General features: G+C 46.9%; 1 protein-coding gene across 1 annotated transcript in view; it reads left to right on the plus strand.

Annotated features, from left to right (window-relative positions):
* GBA2 (glucosylceramidase beta 2) overlaps positions 1–21,444 on the plus strand; it is a 169,209-nt gene that overhangs the window by 110,487 nt on the left and 37,278 nt on the right. Inside the window, 2 exon segments of the mRNA XM_030192800.1 lie at positions 1,286–1,470; positions 17,422–17,526. Of these exon segments, the coding sequence (XP_030048660.1) occupies positions 1,286–1,470; positions 17,422–17,526 (290 nt within the window).

Here is a 21,444-nt window from a genome sequence, read left to right on the forward strand (position 1 = left end):
GCTGAGTAATGAGCAGCCGGGGTCCCGGGGCGGGAGCAGGCCTCTGGCCTCCAAACTTCCAGGCTGTCTGCATAAGCAGCGATGTGTAAGTGCTGCCTTCAGCCTTCCCCGGAATCTTTCTTTGTTCAAGCACTTCCTGTTCCTGCCTAGGCGGGATGCTGTACAAAGAAGGCTTCAGGGGAAAGCCAAAGACAGCGTTTACATCACTGCTGGCAGCCTGCAGCGGGCGGACGGGCAGTGGAGAGAGGAAGGTGAACGACTGCAGCAATATTTGTTCCGGCGCTTGGCGTGTGAACTCCCTTCTGCCCTACGGCGCACTGGGGTGCTGCAACGCACAGTTTGGGAAATGCTGCCTTAAGTAGGGTTACCATATTTTGTCCTCTCAAAAAGAGGACACATGTCCCGCCCCCTGCCCACACCCCACCCCTTTTGCATCCTCGCCCCGCCCCTGTCACATATTCCCCTCCCCCCAGGTCACATATTCCCCCCCCCTGCCCCCCCCCCCCCCGTCACCTCCCCTCCCCCGGGTCACCACCCCTTACTTACTATCTATTGCCCTGGTGGTCTAGTGACCTCTTCAGGCCAGGAAAGAGTCCCCTCTTTTCTGCCCAGAGCTCTGTCCTTGCCCTGCATCCTGTTGCTGTGACGGTCTCAGGATTCAAAATGGCTACCGAGAGTTGAAGTCTCGCGAGGCTTCTTCAACTCTCGGTGGCCATTTTGAATCCCAAGACCATCACAGCAATAGGATGCAAGGCAAGGGCAGCGCTCCGGGCAGAAAAGAGGGGGCTCTTTCCTGCCCCGAAGAGGTCACTAGACCACCAGATTAGTAGATAGTAAGTAAGGGAAGGGGAGGCTAGGATAGGCCCACCGCCTGCCCGTTTGTCCAGAAATCCGGACAAATGGGCGGACTGGCAAAAACCCGTCCGGACGCCCGGACATATCCTCAAAAAGAGGACATGTCCGGGTAAATCCGGACATATGGTAACCCTAGCCTTAAGGGGTGAATTAGGAGCTGGGTTTTTTTCTCTGTCTCCTTCCACTGGTGGATGGACATAACCCATTAGTCTGGACTGAACTGGTATGGAAGCAAAGAAAGAGCCTTCTCTCTTTAGGACTGTATGTTCTAGAGACAGAATCAGCAGCACAAACGAGGCCTTTTCAGTGCCGCAAGGTTCTGTTAAAAGTTTTTGGTCTGTTCACTTTGCAATTCTTTCCTTGATGCTTTGCTTTACTGCTTCTGCTGCCTTTGTTCTTTTAGAGTTACTGAGTTTCTCTTTCTGCACAGAGACTTCCCAGCCTGGTACAAGTCAGCTCTCTTTAACGAGCTGTATTTTGTGGCCGACGGTGGAACAGTTTGGGTGGAAGTTGAGAACAACATTAGGAACATGGACCTAATGGGAGTGGAGAAGAGCAAGCTTTCCGAGCTCTCCAGAGTTCTGCAGGAGTTTGGACGCTTCGCTTACTTAGAAGGTAAAGGAGGTGACTTTACAATCATCTAAGGGGAGAAGGTGAGGCCAGACACAGAGGGGTGAGAGAGAGCGAATGGAAGCTGTGAGATTCCGAGGGAGGGGAGTGAAGGTGGATGGTGTGGGGACTTTGGGGAATATAAAAGGGTAGTTAATTTAATAAGGGAGGGGATGCTGGTGGAGTTTGTGAAATCTGGGTTGAGTACTGGGAAGCTCTGATAATGAGATAGGGGGAGCGTGTAAGAATGTTAGCTGCAGAGCATAGAGAAGTCTAGGTAATGGGAGGGATTGTAGAGTGTGGGGAGGGTAGGAGGAAGCAAAGAAGTAAGAGGGAAGCAGACTTTAGGAAGAGGATGTATGCTCTTGTTTGGTAGCAGGAGACTCGGTGAATGGAGCAGGTTAAATTGCCATGTTGGCACTTTGCGATAAATAATTAGATTTTGGGTTGCTGTTTGGGCACTCGGTCTCTGAAAGGTTCGCCATCACTGGTATAGGATCAATTGGCGCCGAGTAGCATCCAGGAAAACTGCAACCTCATAACATCCATAGCCAGCTGGATACCCAAATACGTAAATGAGCTTTCTGCCCACTTCAGAGGAAACCCGGGGCTGCAGGCTCTTCTCAACTGGGTAGAAGATGGCAAGGCCTCCGATTTGTGTAGGTCTCTAGAAAGGGAATGGGATTTGATATACTGCCTTTCTGTGGTATTTTGCAACTACATTCAAAGCGGTTTACATATATTCAGGTACTTATTTTGTACCAGGGGCAATGGAGGGTTAAGTGACTTGCCCAGAGTCACAAGGAGCTGCAGTGGGAATTGAACTCAGTTCCCCAGGATCAAAGTCCACTGCACTAACCACTAGGCTACTCCTCCACTCATTCCACCAATAAGAGCCAACCTCATCAGTGATGTCACAATGGCTTGATTGCCCAATACAGTTCCCCAGGATCAAAGTCCACTGCACTAACCACTAGGCTACTCCACCACTCATTCCACCAATAAGAGCCAACCTCATCAGTGATGTCACAATGGCTTGATTGCCCAATACAGTTCCCCAGGATCAAAGTCCACTGCACTAACCACTAGGCTACTCCTCCACTTATTCCACCAATAAGAGCCAACCTCATCAGTGATGTCACAATGGCTGCCCGATACTTGGCTCACTTCTGATATTGTGATGTCATAAGGGGAAGGGAAATGGGACTTGATATACTGCCTTTCTGAGGTTTTTGCAACTACATTCAAAGCGGTTTACATATATTCAGGTACTTATTTGTACCAGGGGCAATGGAGGGTTAAGTGACTTGCCCAGAGTCACAAGGAGCTGCAGTGGGAATCGAACTCAGTTCCCCAGGATCAAAGTCCACTGCACTAACCACTAGGCTACTCCTCCACTCATTCCACCAATAAGAGCCAACCTCATCAGTGATGTCACAATGGCTTGATTGCCCAATACAGTTCCCCAGGATCAAAGTCCACTGCACTAACCACTAGGCTACTCCACCACTCATTCCACCAATAAGAGCCAACCTCATCAGTGATGTCACAATGGCTTGATTGCCCAATACAGTTCCCCAGGATCAAAGTCCACTGCACTAACCACTAGGCTACTCCTCCACTTATTCCACCAATAAGAGCCAACCTCATCAGTGATGTCACAATGGCTGCCCGATACTTGGCTCACTTCTGATATTGTGATGTCATAAGGGGAAGGGAAATGGGACTTGATATACTGCCTTTCTGAGGTTTTTGCAACTACATTCAAAGCGGTTTACATATATTCAGGTACTTATTTGTACCAGGGGCAATGGAGGGTTAAGTGACTTGCCCAGAGTCACAAGGAGCTGCAGTGGGAATCGAACTCAGTTCCCCAGGATCAAAGTCCACTGCACTAACCACTAGGCTACTCCTCCACTCATTCCACCAATAAGAGCCAACCTCATCAGTGATGTCACAATGGCTTGATTGCCCAATACAGTTCCCCAGGATCAAAGTCCACTGCACTAACCACTAGGCTACTCCTCCACTCATTCCACCAATAAGAGCCAACCTCATCAGTGATGTCACAATGGCTTGATTGCCCAATACAGTTCCCCAGGATCAAAGTCCACTGCACTAACCACTAGGCTACTCCACCACTCATTCCACCAATAAGAGCCAACCTCATCAGTGATGTCACAATGGCTTGATTGCCCAATACAGTTCCCCAGGATCAAAGTCCACTGCACTAACCACTAGGCTACTCCTCCACTTATTCCACCAATAAGAGCCAACCTCATCAGTGATGTCACAATGGCTGCCCGATACTTGGCTCACTTCTGATATTGTGATGTCATAAGGGGAAGGGAAATGGGACTTGATATACTGCCTTTCTGAGGTTTTTGCAACTACATTCAAAGCGGTTTACATATATTCAGGTACTTATTTGTACCAGGGGCAATGGAGGGTTAAGTGACTTGCCCAGAGTCACAAGGAGCTGCAGTGGGAATCGAACTCAGTTCCCCAGGATCAAAGTCCACTGCACTAACCACTAGGCTACTCCTCCACTCATTCCACCAATAAGAGCCAACCTCATCAGTGATGTCACAATGGCTTGATTGCCCAATACAGTTCCCCAGGATCAAAGTCCACTGCACTAACCACTAGGCTACTCCTCCACTCATTCCACCAATAAGAGCCAACCTCATCAGTGATGTCACAATGGCTTAAAGTCCATTGCACTAACCACTAGGCTACTCCTCCACTCATTCCACCAATAAGAGCCAACCTCATCAGTGATGTCGCAATGGCTTAAAGTCCATTGCACTAACCACTAGGCTACTCCTCCACTTATTCCACCAATAAGAGCCAACCTCATCAGTGATGTCACAATGGCTTAAAGTCCATTGCACTAACCACTAGGCTACTCCTCCACTCATTCCACCAATAAGAGCCAACCTCATCAGTGATGTCACAATGGCTTGATTGCCCAATACAGTTCCCCAGGATCAAAGTCCACTGCACTAACCACTAGGCTACTCCTCCACTCATTCCACCAATAAGAGCCAACCTCATCAGTGATGTCACAATGGCTTAAAGTCCATTGCACTAACCACTAGGCTACTCCTCCACTCATTCCACCAATAAGAGCCAACCTCATCAGTGATGTCGCAATGGCTTAAAGTCCATTGCACTAACCACTAGGCTACTCCTCCACTTATTCCACCAATAAGAGCCAACCTCATCAGTGATGTCACAATGGCTTAAAGTCCATTGCACTAACCACTAGGCTACTCCTCCACTCATTCCACCAATAAGAGCCAACCTCATCAGTGATGTCACAATGGCTTGACTGCCCAATACAGTTCCCCGGGATCAAAGTCCACTGCACTAACCACTAGGCTACTCCTCCACTCCGGAAGGGACTCCCCAGGATTAGTGAGGTGATCATCAGCAAAAGCTGCCACCTTAAAGCAAACCGGTTCTACTGAAACTCCCTGAATGGCCGAGTTCGCCATAATATCCCATATCAATGGGTCCAATGTTAAGACATTCTTTTCTCCATCTATACTTCTTCCCTTGGTACTCTGATTTCATCCCATGGTTTTCAGTATCATCTTTACGCTGATGACTCCCAGATACCTCTCATTTAAGTTATCACCACAAAATGCCACCTCATCATCTAGAGAGTATCTCGTATTATATTTCCCAAGTTGTAAAAACTTAACCTACAAAACTATCCATAATGCTAATTTTTCTTACCACACTACCAAACTTTAGAACTCATCACCCAAGTATATCAGACACTGTCGATTATATGTTGTTTAGAAGTTTACTTAAAGCCCTCTTCTTTAGATCTGTGTTCAGCTAATATGAAAAGAGAATGTTTTTTTAATAGTTGGGAGGCGGAGATAGTGCTGGGCAGACTTATACGGTCTGTGCCAGAGCCAGTGGTTGGGAGGCGGGGCTGGTGGTTGGGAGGCGGGGATAGTGCTGGGCAGACTTATATGGTCTGTGCCCTGAAGAGCACAGGTACAAATCAAAGTAGGGTATACACAAAAAGTAGCACATATCAGTTATCTTGTTGGGCAGACTGGATGGACCATGCAGGTCTTTTTCTGCCGTCATCTACTATGTTACTATATGTTACTATGACTCCCAGATCTACCTCTCCACACCAGAAATCTCAGCCGAAATACAGGGCAAAGTATCAGCCTGCCTGTTTGACATTGCTGCCTGGATGTCTCAGCGCCGTCTGAAACTAAACATGACCAAGACTGAGCTTCTTATCTTTCCCCCTAAATCAACCTCTCCTCCTCCCCCATTCTCTATTTCTGTGGATAACACTCTCATCCTTCCTGTCTCATCAGCTCCTAACCTTGGGGTCATCTTCGACTCCTCCCTTTCCTTCTCTGCACATATTCAACAGACTGCTAAAACCTGTCGTTTCTCTGTCTATAATATCACCAAAATTCGCCCTTTCCTTTCTGAGCACACTACCAGAACCCTCATCCACACTCTTATCACCTCTCGCTTAGACTATTGCAACTTGCTTCTCACAGGTCTCCCACTTAGCCATCTCTCTCCTCTTCAATCTGTTCAAAATTCTGCTGCATGACTAATATTCTGCCAGGGTCGTTATGTTCATATTAGCCCTCTCCTCAAGTCACTTCACTGGCTTCCTATCCGTTTCCGCATACAGTTTAAACTCCTCTTATTGACTTATAAGTGCATTCACTCTGCAGCTCCTCAGTACCTCTCCACTCTCATCTCTTCCTACATTCCTCCCCGGGAACTCCATTCACTGGGTAAATCTCTCTTATCTACATCCTTCCCCTCCACTGCTAACTTCAGACTCCGTTCCTTTTATCTTGCTGCACCATGTGCCTGGAATAGACTTCCTGAGCCAGTACGTCAAGCTCCATCTCTGACCGTCTTCAAATCTAAGCTAAAAACCCACCTTTTTGATGCTGCTTTTAACTCCTAACCCTTATTCACTTGTTCAGAACCCGTATTTTATCATCTTCACTTTAATATTCCCTTATCTCTTGTCTGTCCTGTTTGTCTGTCCTAATTAGATTGTAAGCTCTGTCGAGCAGGGACTGTCTCTTCATGTTCAAGTGTACAGTGCTGCGTACGTCTAGTAGTGCTTTAGAAATGATAAGTAGTAGTAGTAAGACAAAAAGAAGTGAGGAGAGAGGACAACTCTGTCTTGTCCTTCGTGGAATGAGAAAATCTGGTGAAGCTAAGTCCTTGACCAACAGTCTAGCCCGTGGGGCCGCATATAAGGCCTGTAAACTTGACATAAAGGCACCAGCAAAACCATATTTATCTAGTAGGTCAAAAGGAAAACCCCCAATGGACCCGATCAAAGGCTTTCTCCGCGTCAAGTGAGGAGAGATCTGTCCTTGTTCGATACTCTAACTTTGCTAAAATTCTCCTAAGATTCTTAGCTACCAAATGCCCCTGAACAAGCCCTACCTGGGAGTCGTGGATAAGAGATGGAAGGAGCCGAGCCAAGTGGTTTGCCAAAATCTTGGCCAACAGCTTCACCTCGTAATTCAATAATGAGCTAGGGTGATACGATTCTGCAATGGTGGGATCCTGCCCCAGCTTCAGAAGAAGTATAATTTTGCTCTATATTGAGAGATGTTGGGAGGTCCTCCGAAGCCACCACTGCATGAAACGTATGCGTAATCAAGGGTACTATCTCCTCTCCCAGTAACTTATAAAATTTAGCCTTGAATCAGTCCACCCCAGGTGCTTTCCGTAGTGGGCTATGCTGAATTGCCAACCATTGCTCATCCTCCTGTATTGGCTCATTCGAGAAATCCATGTCCACTAGAGTAAGGACTGGCAAAGAGACATTATTTAGATAATAGCTGTTTAGTAGTCCCTCATCAGGCCGGGGCCTAGTAGAGCTTTTTATAGAATGAATAAAAAACATCACAGCCTCGTTTCCAGTAGTCTGACTACCCAGCACGTCGTTGATAAGTAGTAGTAGTTGACATAAGATCCTAACTATCAACGATGTGCTGGGTGGTCAGGCTACTGGAGACGTTTAAATTAGTTGGGTTCATAGATGTTACAAAAAAGCAGGGCTTGCTGTCCCATTACAGCCTAACATAGGATATATATGCCCACAGGATAAGCATATAGGGCAACGAAACAATATGACAGAAGGATGTTAGGCTGGTATATAGAGAGGTGTAACCAGCAGAAGAAAGACGGTGTTGATGCCCCTGTACAAGTCGTTGGTGAGGCCCCACCTGGAGTATTGTGTTCAGTTTTGGAGGCCGTATCTTGCTGAAGATGTAAGAAGACTTGAAGTGGTCCAAAGGAAGGCAACAAGAATGATATGGGGCTTGTGCTAAAGGACATATGAGAAGAGACTGGAAGACCTGAATATGTGTACCCTAGAGGAGAGGATGGACAGGGGAAATATGATACAGATGTTTAAATGCTTGAAAGGTATTAATATAGAAACAAGTATTTTCTAGAGAAGGGAACGTGGTAAAACTAGAAGACATGAATTGAGTTTGCATGGAGGTAGACTTCGGAGTAATGTCAGAAAATTCTTTTTCACGGAGATGGTGGTTGATGCCTGGAATGTCCTCCCAAGGGAGGTGGTGGAGAAAAAAAACTGTGGTGTAATTCAAAAAGGCATGGGATGAACACAGAGGATCCCTAATTAGAAAATGAATGATATAAAAAACAAAACTTAAAGGCTTGCATATGTGTTTGCATGTCAACTGGTGCTTAGATGGTGACTGGCAGCATCAACAAAGGCCAGTGCTGGGCCGGCTTGTACGGTCTGAGTTCCACCTATATCAATCCGGTTTAGGATGGTCTGGAGAGAGCTTCGACAGAAACTCTAGTAATTTGGAACATGAGGACAGGGCTGGGCAGACTTTTATGGGCTTTGTCTCGCAGATGACAAGACGGATTTGAATAGGCCAGAGTGGACTTTGATGGCAGCTCCAGTTGTTGGAACATAAGGACAGAGCCAGGAGGGCTTCTACGGTCTTTGTCCCAGAAGCACCAAAGAAAGACCATGATCAAGTATATAATATCACATGCATTATTGATTTAAATCTGTTGGGCAGACTGGATGGACCATTCAGGTCTTTATCTGCCGTCACTTACTATGTTACTATATAGAGTCTGGATTTACTTGGCTATCCCTTTCCAAAATAGAATAGCCACTTCTTCCTTCTTCCTCTGGGCCGCTGCAGCTTCACAGTCCCCCCACTATCCACGGTCCGAAGCTTAGCATGTTCAGAAGCATTGAGATGTGTTTCTTGCAATAGAGCTATATCAATTTTATGGCGTTGTAAATGTTGCAAGATTTTGGTGCGCTTAACTGGCGAGTTAATCCCCCCCCCTACATTCCAAGTTACAATTTTCACCTTATCGATATAATTCCCAGCTCTTTTCCCACAACAGTATTATAATCTATTATTGAGGAGAGCCGTCCCAGCCAGTGGTCTCCCCTCAGGGCCTTAAAAACCAACTCAAAAGAAGTATCCCCCAGGAGATGTAAGGAGTCTAGGGTGCAGCTATAGGTAGGTTGAAAAAAGGCGGATGAGAGAAATGGAGTAGGCCTGGATGAGAATGTTCTTAAGTTGACGGAAGCATTCACAAGCTGACTGATACCTTCATGTAGCAGAATATTTTATTTGTTGATTTATTTTTGGATTCAATAAAGAACCAACATAATTAAAAGCAGTCCTTAGGGCCCAAAAAGGTGATAGAGATATCCCCAGCTTAGGGGAAGGTTTTGTCCCTGTGGCCAGAGGGGGGCGCTCTGGCAATGGCGGTTTTGCAATAGCGGCCAGGATAATCACAATCCGATCTGAGGAAGAAGGGCAACCTTCGAAAGCTAATCAAGAAATGTATTAAGTTATGTCCAATAAAAAAGGTATCATCTTATTTTCTTTTCCATGTTTTAATTTGTTTGATTTCTATTGATAACCTTAAGAGTGGACTAACACGGCTACCACACTCCTCTACTTTAGTCTGTCAAAAAGTACAAAGACTAAGGGATGCTCCATGAACTTACTTAGCACATTTAAACATGCAGGAGAAAATGTTTTTTCATTCAACATATAGTTAAGTTCTGGAACTCATTGCTGGAGCATTTAATGTAGCTGGGTTTAAAAAAAAGTTTGGACAAATTTCTGAAAGAAAAGTCCAAAACTGTTGTTAAGGTAGACTTGGGAAAAGCTAGTGCTTATCCTAAGGATTTAAGTAACATGGAATCTTGACACTTTATGGGACTCTGCCAGGTACTTGTAACCTGGTCTGGCCACTGTTTTGAAACAGAATACTGGTCTAACCAGTAGGACAACTCTTATGTTCTTGTGAACTTCTGGGAATTTATATTATTGTTACGTAAGGCATTTTCATTAAAGCACACTCGGGGCATTCATGAGGTGCAGCCTCCAAAACCTTTCTGCTGCACCAGCAGAGAGTTTAGCTGCTAAGCGCAGGCGGATGGATTTGAAGAGCTGAATTCCCATTCTGAGATTTCAGCCCCACTCATCTCTTAGTCCTCTCTTAATGAGTTGGAGGGAAGGGAAGATGGATGGCCCCACTGTAGTTCAGCTTTTTCAGAGATGAGCTTCCTTCTTTAAGGCTTTTGTAAGCACTTAGTATTTCTGAAGTTCCTCTTCAGGAGCAGCCCTGCAGATAAGTAATTCCATTTTGGCAGATATTAGGCAGTCTTGAAAAGCTTTTCTGGTCCACCAAGCAGTGCAACTCATATTTTAGTGGAGTGGAATATTCTGGAACCAGGATTTAGAGTTGACAGATCAGTGTATTATCTCTGTCCATTCCTGGACTGCCCAAAGTAGATGCTTTGGAGGGGCATAATCGAACAGCGGCAGCCATCTCTGGGGCCGGCGCCGTAAGTGGGCGGAGTCAACCGTATTTTCGAAAAAGATGGCCGGCCATCTTTTTCTTCGCTAATACGGCTGGCCCAGCCAGATGTCAGAGCTCGCCGGGTTTGAAATGGCCGGCATCGGTTTTCAGCCATAATGGAAAATAATGCCGGCGATCTCAAACCCGGCCAAATCCAAGGCATTTAGTCGTGGGAGGAGCCAGCATTTGTAGTGCACTGGCCCCCCTCACATGCCAGGACACCAACCAGGCAACCTAGGGGGCACTTCTAAAAATTAAAAATAAAAATAGCTCCCAGGTGCATAGCTCCCTTCCCTTGGTTGTTTAGCCCCCCCCCCCCCCGAATCCCCTCCCCCCAAAACCCACTCCCCACAATTCTACACTATTACCATAGCCGTAAGGGGTGAAAGGGGGCACCTACATGTGGGTACAGTGGGTTTTGGGTGGGTTTTGGAGGGCTCCCATTTACCACCACAAGTGTAACAGGTAGGGGGGATGGGCCTGGGTCCACCTGTCTGAAGTGCACTGCACCCACTAAAAACTGCTCCAGGGACTTGCATACTGCTATCAGAGAGCTGGGTATGACATTTGAGGCTGGCATAGAGGCTGGCAAAAAAGTTTATTGTGTGTGGGATGGGGTTGTTGACCACTGGGGGGTAGTAAGGGGAGGTCATCCTCGATTCCCTCCGGTGGTCATTTGGTCAGTTGGGGCTCCTTTTTGAAGCTTGGTCGTGAAAAAAAAGGGACCAAGTAAAGGTGGCGAAATGCTCGTCAATCCTGGCTTTTTTTTTTTCCATTATCGGGTGAAGCCGGCCATCTCGTGAGCACGCCCCCGTCCCGCCTTCACTACCCTACCGACATGCCTCCTTGATGTTTCGCCGGCTCCGTGACGGAAAGCAGTTGAATCCGGCCAAAATCGGCTTTTGGTTATACCGATTTGGCCGGTTTCAGGAGATCGCCGGCCATCTCCCAATTTGTGTCGGAAGATGGCCGGCGATCACTTTCAAAAATGAGCTGGTTGGTTACTTAATTTATCAAAACGACAACTATCACAGTGGTGAGAGGCTCAGCTCTCAAAAATATGCAGGACTGTCAAATGGAGTTGCAGGCAATGTGCAATGCCTATGTTTACAAAACGTCTCTCCTTTCGGTTTAACAGGGACATAGTCCTGCTTACCTAGAGAAAGGTGATTAGTTGGAGGACATGAACCTGGAAGCTACTCTGGCATATTAAGATACCGTTTGGAGAGGATATTGATAAGTTGGTTAAGACTCGAGGGGTCCCAAGCCCCAGAGATAAAACCAAGATCTTCCTCTTGTCAGAAGTCTTCTAAAGCTAAATATCAGGATTTCAGAAGATACAGACTAGGATGTAGTGGGTCCTTTCAGTGGTCTCATTTTCGAAGCTCATCAATTTTCCTTTCACGAGGAATGGAAATGTACAAACCAAGTTTCTAGAGCCACCCACACAATACAGTGAGGTACTTTGAGTCCATTCTCACTGGACCAAATTGGAGGATGTCCATTTTTGTTTGTTGAGGAATTGACCCAGATCACATCTGACCAATAGGTCTTGGATATGATCGACCAAGGATACAAATTGGAATTCGCCTGCCCCCTCGTAGATTTTCTTAGTGTCTCCTCCTTGGGCTCCTGCCAAAGTTGTGGCAGTGCAGTCTATACTGAGAAATCTCTTGGACCTGGGTGTGGTTGTACCACTCAAAAGTCCGAGTGAGGACTAGGAAAGATATTTACTCTATTTCATTGTTAACAAGAAAGAAGGCACTTTTCTGCCGAGTCTAGATTTCAAAGTTGTGAATCGTTCTTTGCGCATACTGCACTTGAGAATGGAAACCTTGAGAGCGGTAATTGCAGCTGTTCATCCAGGAGAGTTTCTCACTGTTGTAGACCTTAAAAAGCATATCTGCTTACTCCAATTTGGTCACTCCTATTAGAGATTCCTAGGTCAGCACATCCAGTTCAAAACAGATCACCTTCAAAATCTGCACCTTAGTCCACAAAATCATATATGGCGTCGTCCCAGGATACATGACAGACCTCATAGATCTGCCAATAAGAAACAAAGTCAGATCGTCAAGATCCTACCTAAACCTACACTACCCAAATTGCAAAGGAGTGAAATACAAAACAACTTATGCAGCCGGCTTCTCCTACATAAGCGCAAAACTATGGAATGGGCTCCCAAAAGCTGTGAAAACAATGCACAACCACCTGAACTTCAGGAAATCACGAAAAACCAACCTCTTCAAAACGGCCTACCCCAACGACCCCCCATAAACCTCTTCACCCAGCAACACAGCAAGACTATAATCGTACTGGACAACACACAATCTTCATCCCTTCCGACCCTCCACTAATACCTCATACGATCACTATACAACCTTGTAGTTGTTATCAACCGACTGGGCAAACGCCTTTGACGGTACTATGTAAGCCACATTGAGCCTGCAAATAGGTGGGAAAATGTGGGGTACAAATGCAACAAATAAATAAATAAACCTGGCAACAGAGCCAACAACCTTTTCCAAAGTTTTATAGCTGTGATGGCGGTATAAAATCCAAATAGATGGAAAAAGAGAATAAAACATAGTAACAGTACTAACTCTTAAGATTCCTTTGTCAAAATCTTATCACCACATATATGGTTCTTTATAGTTGGGGACAGCATTGTGCACATATGCAGACAGAGTATGCGTATTACACTCAACTGTGATATTGTGGGCATCTATAAGAAATGCTGGTGATCAGCAGTCTTGTGGTTTTCCTGTCCGTATTATATAATGTGACAGTTTTTGCTCCAGATAAAGCCTTTGTGGTGAAGCGGATGGCTCCGTTGAGTTTTGAGTTTGTCTCATAAGATGTGTCTATGGTCTCTGTACCTCAATAGAGAAAAAATTTAAAAATTAAGAGTAATTGTGATTGTAATCGAGCACTATATGTTAGTAAGAATTTATGTATGTTCTATATGGGTTTATGTGAATAATATAAAAAAAAAAAAACTAGGAAAAAAGGCCGGTTTCTAACACAAATGAAGCGGGCGCTAGCAAGGTTTTCCTCAGAGTGTGTGTGAGAGTGAGTGTGTGATAGAGAGTGAATGTGTGAGTGTGTGTGACAGAGAGAGTGAATGTGTGAGTGTGTGTGACAGAGAGAGCGAGAGTGTGTGTGTGCGAATGAGAATGAGAGTGTGTGCCAGGGGCCCCCTCCCTCCCAGTTTCAGGGTCCACCCGCCCCCCTCCAAGTTCCAGGGTCCGCCCTCCCTCCCACCCACCCACCCAGTTCCAGGGTCGTTTTCCCTCCCTCCCAGTTTCAGGGTCACCCTCCCCCTCCCTCCCTCTCCCCGCCTGGGACCCCTCCAAGTTCCAAGGTCCGCCCTCCCTCCCTTCCACCCACCCAGTTCCAGGGTCGTTGCCCCCCCCCTCTCTCCCTTCCTCCCAGTTCCAGGGTAGTTGCCCCCTCTCTTTCCACCCCCCCCCCTCCAGCCACCTAACTGCAATGTTGTGAAGCTGACTCCGTGGCTTCATTGAAGTGAAGGGTTCGTAAGGTTTGTCAAATTCGTCAGTCTGTCACCATCTCTCGGCCCCGCCCTCGCTCCTCTGATAGGTCCACCGCCCTTGACGTCAAAACGTGATGATGCCGAGGGTGATGGACCTATCAGAGGCGCGAGGGCGGGGCAGAGAGAGATGGTTACAGAGCGACAAACCTTACGATCCTTACGAACCCTTCACTTCAGTGAAGCCACGGAGTCAGCTTCAGAACGTTGAAGGTGCCTTTTATTATAGTATAGAAAGGGGGGAGGGGGGTGTTGGACTGATGATGGTGGTATAACTGCGAGGTTCTTCCATGGTTTCCTCATTGAGATCCATGAGAGCCACTGAGGTCCCTTTCCCTTAATATAAATCAAGTGTCTTAGCCATATACAGTGGTGGAAATAAGTATTTGATCCCTTGCTGATTTTGTAAGTTTGCCCACTGACAAAGACATGAGCAGCCCATAATTGAAGGGTAGGTTATTGGTAACAGTGAGAGATAGCACATCACAAATTAAATCCGGAAAATCACATTGTGGAAAGTATATGAATTTATTTGCATTCTGCAGAGGGAAATAAGTATTTGATCCCCCACCAACCAGTAAGAGATCTGGCCCCTACAGACCAGGTAGATGCTCCAAATCAACTCGTTACCTGCATGACAGACAGCTGTCGGCAATGGTCACCTGTATGAAAGACACCTGTCCACAGACTCAGTGAATCAGTCAGACTCTAACCTCTACAAAATGGCCAAGAGCAAGGAGCTGTCTAAGGATGTCAGGGACAAGATCATACACCTGCACAAGGCTGGAATGGGCTACAAAACCATCAGTAAGACGCTGGGCGAGAAGGAGACAACTGTTGGTGCCATAGTAAGAAAATGGAAGAAGTACAAAATGACTGTCAATCGACAAAGATCTGGGGCTCCACGCAAAATCTCACCTCGTGGGGTATCCTTGATCATGAGGAAGGTTAGAAATCAGCCTACAACTACAAGGGGGGAACTTGTCATGATCTCAAGGCAGCTGGGACCACTGTCACCACGAAAACCATTGGTAACACATTACGACATAACGGATTGCAATCCTGCAGTGCCCGCAAGGTCCCCCTGCTCCGGAAGGCACATGTGACGGCCCGTCTGAAGTTTGCCAGTGAACACCTGGATGATGCCGAGAGTGATTGGGAGAAGGTGCTGTGGTCAGATGAGACAAAAATTGAGCTCTTTGGCATGAACTCAACTCGCCGTGTTTGGAGGAAGAGAAATGCTGCCTATGACCCAAAGAACACCGTCCCCACTGTCAAGCATGGAGGTGGAAATGTTATGTTTTGGGGGTGTTTCTCTGCTAAGGGCACAGGACTACTTCACCGCATCAATGGGAGAATGGATGGGGCCATGTACCGTACAATTCTGAGTGACAACCTCCTTCCCTCCGCCAGGGCCTTAAAAATGGGTCGTGGCTGGGTCTTCCAGCACGACAATGACCCAAAACATACAGCCAAGGCAACAAAGGAGTGGCTCAGGAAGAAGCACATTAGGGTCATGGAGTGGCCTAGCCAGTCACCAGACCTTAATCCCATTGAAAACTTATGGAGGGAGCTGAAGCTGCGAGTTGCCAAGCGACAGCCCAGAACTCTTAATGATTTAGAGATGATCTGCAAAGAGGAGTGGACCAAAATTCCTCCTGACATGTGTGCAAACCTCATCATCAACTACAGAAGACGTCTGACCGCTGTGCTTGCCAACAAGGGTTTTGCCACCAAGTATTAGGTCTTGTTTGCCAGAGGGATTAAATACTTATTTCCCTCTGCAGAATGCAAATAAATTCATATACTTTCCACAATGTGATTTTCCGGATTTAATTTGTGATGTGCTATCTCTCACTGTTACCAATAACCTACCCTTCAATTATGGGCTGCTCATGTCTTTGTCAGTGGGCAAACTTACAAAATCAGCAAGGGATCAAATACTTATTTCCACCACTGTATGTGGTAATAAGTTTTTGACAGATTGTTCAAAGGAATCTTAAGAGTTGACATTTCTGTGCTGACAGGATCAGAGCTAACCTTATCTGGACAACTGGTTGATCAATTCACAAACAGTAAACAAGCAAGTGACCTACACGGTATCTTGCTGTCCCTGAGGTAGGGGGATCAGTTTTGAGAAAGAAAACTGATTTCTGCACAGGATCTGGAGTATCTAGGAGTGAGATTCAACACCAGGTTTGAAGGGTTATTCTCGCATCTCAGAGAGTGGAGAAGTTTCAATCCCAAATCAAGTCGCTCCTTTCTCAGAAGGATCCTCAAAAGGCTCCGCAAATATGATATGCAAGTATTTGGACTGATGGCAGCAGCCAAAGATTTATTTATTTCATTTCATTTCATGCGTTTCATATACTATATAGGTAAGGAAATGGCATCCATAGTACCAAAACGTAGGGGTGGACCAAGAGTCTTATTATGAGGAGCCGGTGGTGGGAGGCGGGGCTGGTGGTTGGGAGGCGGGGATAGTGCTGGGCAGACATATATGGTCTATGCCAGAGCCGGTGGTGGGAGGCGGGGCTGGTGGTTGGGAGGCGGGGATAGTGCTGGGCAGACTTATACGGTCTGTGCCAGAGCCAGTGATGGGAGACAGGGATAGTGCTGGGCAGACTTATACGGTCTGTGCCAGAGCCGGTAGTGGGAGGCGGGGCTGGTGGTTGGGAGGCAGGGATAGTGCTGGGCAGACTTATACGGTCTGTGCCAGAGCTGGTGGTGGGAGGCAGGGCTGGTGGTTGGGAGGCGGGGATAGTGCTGGGCAGACTTATGCTCTCATTACCTCTCGCCTTGACTACTGCAACTTACTCCTCACCGGCCTCCCACTTAGCCATCTATCCCCCCTTCAATCTGTTCAGAACTCTGCAGCATGTCTCATATTCCGCCAAAACCGATTTACTCATATCACCCCTCTCCTCAGGTCACTTCACTGGCTTCCAATCAGATACCGCATTCAATGCAAGCTTCTCCTTCTTACCTACAAATGCATTCAGTCTGCTGCCCCTCACTACCTCTCCTCCCTCATCTCCCCCTATGTTCCCGCCCGTAACCTCCGTTCACAGGACAAATCCCTCCTCTCTGTACCCTTCTCCAACACCCCCAGCTCCAGGCTCCGCTCATTCTGCCTCGCCTCACCCTATGCTTGGAACAACCTTCCTGAGCCCATACGCCAAGCCCCCTCCCTGCCCATCTTCAAGTCTTTGCTTAAAACCCACCTCTTCAATGCTGCATTCGACACCTAACTCTTACCGTTCAGTAAATCCAGACTGCCCCAATTTGACCGCCCCTATCGGACTGTCCGTTCACTTGTCTCTTAGATTGTAAGCTCCTTGAGCAGGGACCGTCCCTCTATGTTAAATTGTACAGCGCTGCGTAACCCTGGTAATGCTTTAGAAATGTTAAGTAGTAGTAGTAGTAGCAGCAGTAAAGAGTCAGTAGATGATGGCTTGCCTGTGGGGGTTGCACTTGAAATGTCTGTGTTTTCTCTTTTTTAGGGCAGGAGTACCGTATGTACAATACATATGATGTTCATTTCTACGCCTCCTTCGCTCTGCTCATGCTCTGGCCAGAGCTGCAGATAAGCCTCCAATATGACATGGGTAAGAAATCTCTTCTCTCCTTTCTTTTCTGGTCCTATCAGTTGCCCTGTAATGCATTCATCCTGCACTGCAACAGGGCAAATGAAATCTCTCTCCTCTTGTGTCTTTTATCGTAGAAACAGAGAAGGTGACAGATAAGAGGACAATATCTCAATTCAAGAACATAAAAATTGCCATACTGGGTCAGTCCAGTAGTCCATCTAGCCCAGTATCCTGTTTCCAGCAGCCAATCCAGCTCACAAGTACCTGGCAAAAAACCCATATACTAGCAACGTTCCATGCAGTGGCTTCCCCATGTCTATCTCAATAGCAGACTATGGACTTTTCCTCCAAGAACTTGTCCAGTTTTTTTTAACCCAGATACACTATCCACTGTTACCACATCCTTTGGCAATGAGTTCCAGAGCTTAACTATTCTTTGATTGAAAAAATATTTCCTCCTTTTTCTTTTAAAAGTATTTCCATGTAACTTCCTTGAGAGTCCCCTAATCTTTGTATTTTTTTAAAAGTGTAAAAAATTGATTAACTTTTACCCATTCTACACCACTCAGGATTTTGTAGACCTCAATCATATCTCCCCTCAGTTGTCTCTTTTCCAAGCAGAAGAGCCCTAAGCTCATAAGTACATAAGTAATGCCATACTGGGAAAAGACCAAGGGTCCATCGAGCCCAGCATCTTGTCCACGACAGCAGCCAATCCAGGCCAAGGGCACCTGGCGAGCTTCCCAAACGTACAAACATTCTATACATGTTATTCCTGGGATTTAGCTCTTTAGCCTTTCCTCATATGAGAGAAGTTCAATCCCTTTATTATTTTGGTCACGCTTCGTTGAACCTTTTAACATAGTAAGATAGTAGATGACGGCAGAGAAAGACCTACACGGTCCATCCAGTCTGCCCAACAACATAACTCATATGTGCTACTTTATACCTGACCTTGATTTATCCTTGCCATTTTCGGGGCATAGACCGTAGAAGTCTACCCAGTACTTGCCCTGCTTCCCAACCACCGGTGCTGCCATCCAATCTCGGCTAAGCTCCTGAGGATCCATTCCTTCTGAACAGGATTCCTTTATATTTATCCCATGCATGTTTGAATTCTGTTACAGTTTTCATCTCCACCAACTCCCGCGGGAGGGCATTCCAAGCATCCACCACTCTCTAATCTTTTTTGAGCTACGGCAGACCAGAATTGAACACAGTAGTCAAGGTGAGGTCACACTGCAGTGATACAAGGGCATTATAGTGTTCATTGACTTATTTACGTTCCCCTTCCTAATAATTCCTAGCATACCAAAACTTAGATTGTGAGCCCCCTAGGGACAGAGAAAGTACCTGCATATAAAGTGTACAGCGCTGCATACGTCTAGTAGCGCTATAGAAATGATTAGTAGTAGTAATAATACCCAACACAACAGTCGGCTTGGCCAGACAGTCCCGCAGAATTGGTTTGGTGTCTAGAATCCAACTCCTCCCTCTAAGGCCCCCTTTTTATTCTGCTTCAGGCTGCACCTCCACGAACAGTTTGCATATCAATTAAGGTTAATCAGATTTGAGTTAAGTTTTGCCATTACGAGACTCTTTTGGTCTAATGGTGGTGTTTTTGGGGAGCCTGATGGCTAAGGATTCCCAAGTGTAAGGATACTACTGTCCTGCCATCTAACGGTCCAACAAAGACTCTTAAGAGCTTTTTGTGGCAAATGTATTTGAAAAAGTTTTTAGTATTTTTATCTCTATAGCAAACTTCAGAGTCTCTCTTGGCTTGCCTTATTACTTTTCTTTTTTTTTTTTTTTTACATCCATTGCTTGTTCTTATCCCTGTTCTCATCATTAGGGTCTGCTTTCCATTTTCTATAAGATTCTCTTTTGGCTTTTACTCATAGGCGCCAACTCTGTGGGTGCTCGAGCACCCCCAATATTTCACCCACCGGAAGTTCGTTCCCTCCCTCCCTCCCTCCGAGTTCCAGGGTGGTCGTCCCTCCCTCCCTCCCTCCAGGTTCCAGGCCCCCTCCCTCCGAATTTTAAAAGTCATCTTGACTTACCTCGTCGGGGTTACGGCGGCCGGCAGCAGCGATAAAAAGCGTGCAGGCTCGGCACTTACTTCAGTTCTCCTTTCTCTCTCTCAGCTCTGGTCCCACCCTTGCGGAAACAGGAAATGAGGGCGGGACCAGAGCTGAAAGAGAGAGAAGGGAGAACTGAAATAAGCACCAAGCCTGCATGTTTTTTATCACTGCTGCCGGCCGCTGTAACCCTGACGAGGTAAGTCAAGATGACTTTTAAAATTCGGAGGGAAGGGGCCTGGAACTCGAAGGGAGGACAACGACCCTGGAACTCGAAGGGAGGGAGGGAGGAAAGGAGGGACGACGACCCTGGAACTCGGAGGGGGGACAACGACCCTGGAACTCGGAGGGAGGGGAGGGGGACCCTGGAATTGGGAGGGAGACTGGAACTGGGAGGGAGGGAGGGAGACCCTGTGGAACTCGGAGAGAGGGAGGGAGGGGGTCGGGACCCTGGAACTCGGAGCGAGGTGGAGGGGGGACAAGGGAGGGGGGACGAGGGGACGGTGGGAGGGGGGAGTGCACTACCTGTATTAAAAAAAAAAAAATTTCAGCACCCCTAATCATTTTGAAAAGTTGGCTCCTATGCTTTCACTGCCTCTTCCACGTCACTGTTAAACCACATTGGCCATGTTTGGTCTTCTTTCAGCTTTCTATATGGGCTACCAAAATGATCTTTTAAAATAATGTCCATTCCTTATGCAACCTTTTGACCATGTCTAATACTCCTTTCATTAATTTCCTCATTTTATTACAGTCTTCTTTTTAAAAATTAAATGCTACAGCAATAATTTTTTTTTTTTTTTAGTTTCCTCCTTTAAGGTGGTGACAAATTTGATTGCAGTATGACTGTCAATTGCCAAACTGCCCTATCATCATTATTATAACATGAGGAAGGACTCAGTGAAGCTAGAGGAATGGTCTGGAATTTGGCCACTAAGATTTAATGCTAACAAATGCATTTGGGCTGCAAAAACATGAGACAACGGTACAGTTTAGGGAATGAAGAACTTTTGTGCAGAAAAGAGGAGGAGTGGGACTTCTGTGTGAGACAGTGGCGTTCCTGGGGGGGGCTGGCACCCGGGGCAGATCACCGATGCGCCCCCGCCACCCGAGTGCAGCGCCCCCCCCGATGCAGCGCGGACCCCCCCCCCCCGGCGAATGGACACCCCTGCGAAGGAAATTCCCCCCCCCCCCCCCCCCGCTGGGTGCACGCCGCTGGGGGGGGGGGGGGTGCCGCGTGCGCCTGCCCTCCGTTGGTCCATGCTTCTTTTCTGCCCCGGAACAGGAAGTAACCTGTTCCGGGGCAGAGAAGAAGCATGGACCAACGGAGGACAGGCGTGCGCGGCACCCCTCCCCCCCCCCCAGCGGCGTGCACCCGGGGCGGACTGCCCCCTCCACCCCCCCCCCCCCCCCCTAGGAACGCCACTGGTGTATGTGGTGATCTTAAGGTGGTCAAACAGCTAGAAAAAGTGACAGCAAAAGCTAGAAGGATTCTTAGGTGCATAGGGAGAGGAATGGCCAGTAGGAAAAAGGAAGACTGGTGAGACCTCATTTAGAATATTTTATTTGTTTATTTAAGCATTTATATACGGTTTACAGTTTCTTACAAGTACCGGCACTGTCCCAAATGGATTCACAATTGAAGTAGTACCTGGAACAATGGAGGTCTCAGGCCCAGATGATCAAAAGCCCTGCGCTGTTCCAAACAGCGCCCTAAAAATAGCGCCGGGACAGCGCAGGGCTTTTCTGCATCGATGATCAAAGATAATGCATACAAATCTAAGCAGCGCTATTATCTTTGATTATCATGTTTAAAGTGTGGGAGAATTGTGCCGAGCATGCGCTCAGCACAATCCTC

Source organism: Microcaecilia unicolor, chromosome 2 (genome assembly GCF_901765095.1).
Source record: "Microcaecilia unicolor chromosome 2, aMicUni1.1, whole genome shotgun sequence".
Classification (NCBI taxonomy): domain Eukaryota; kingdom Metazoa; phylum Chordata; class Amphibia; order Gymnophiona; family Siphonopidae; genus Microcaecilia; species Microcaecilia unicolor.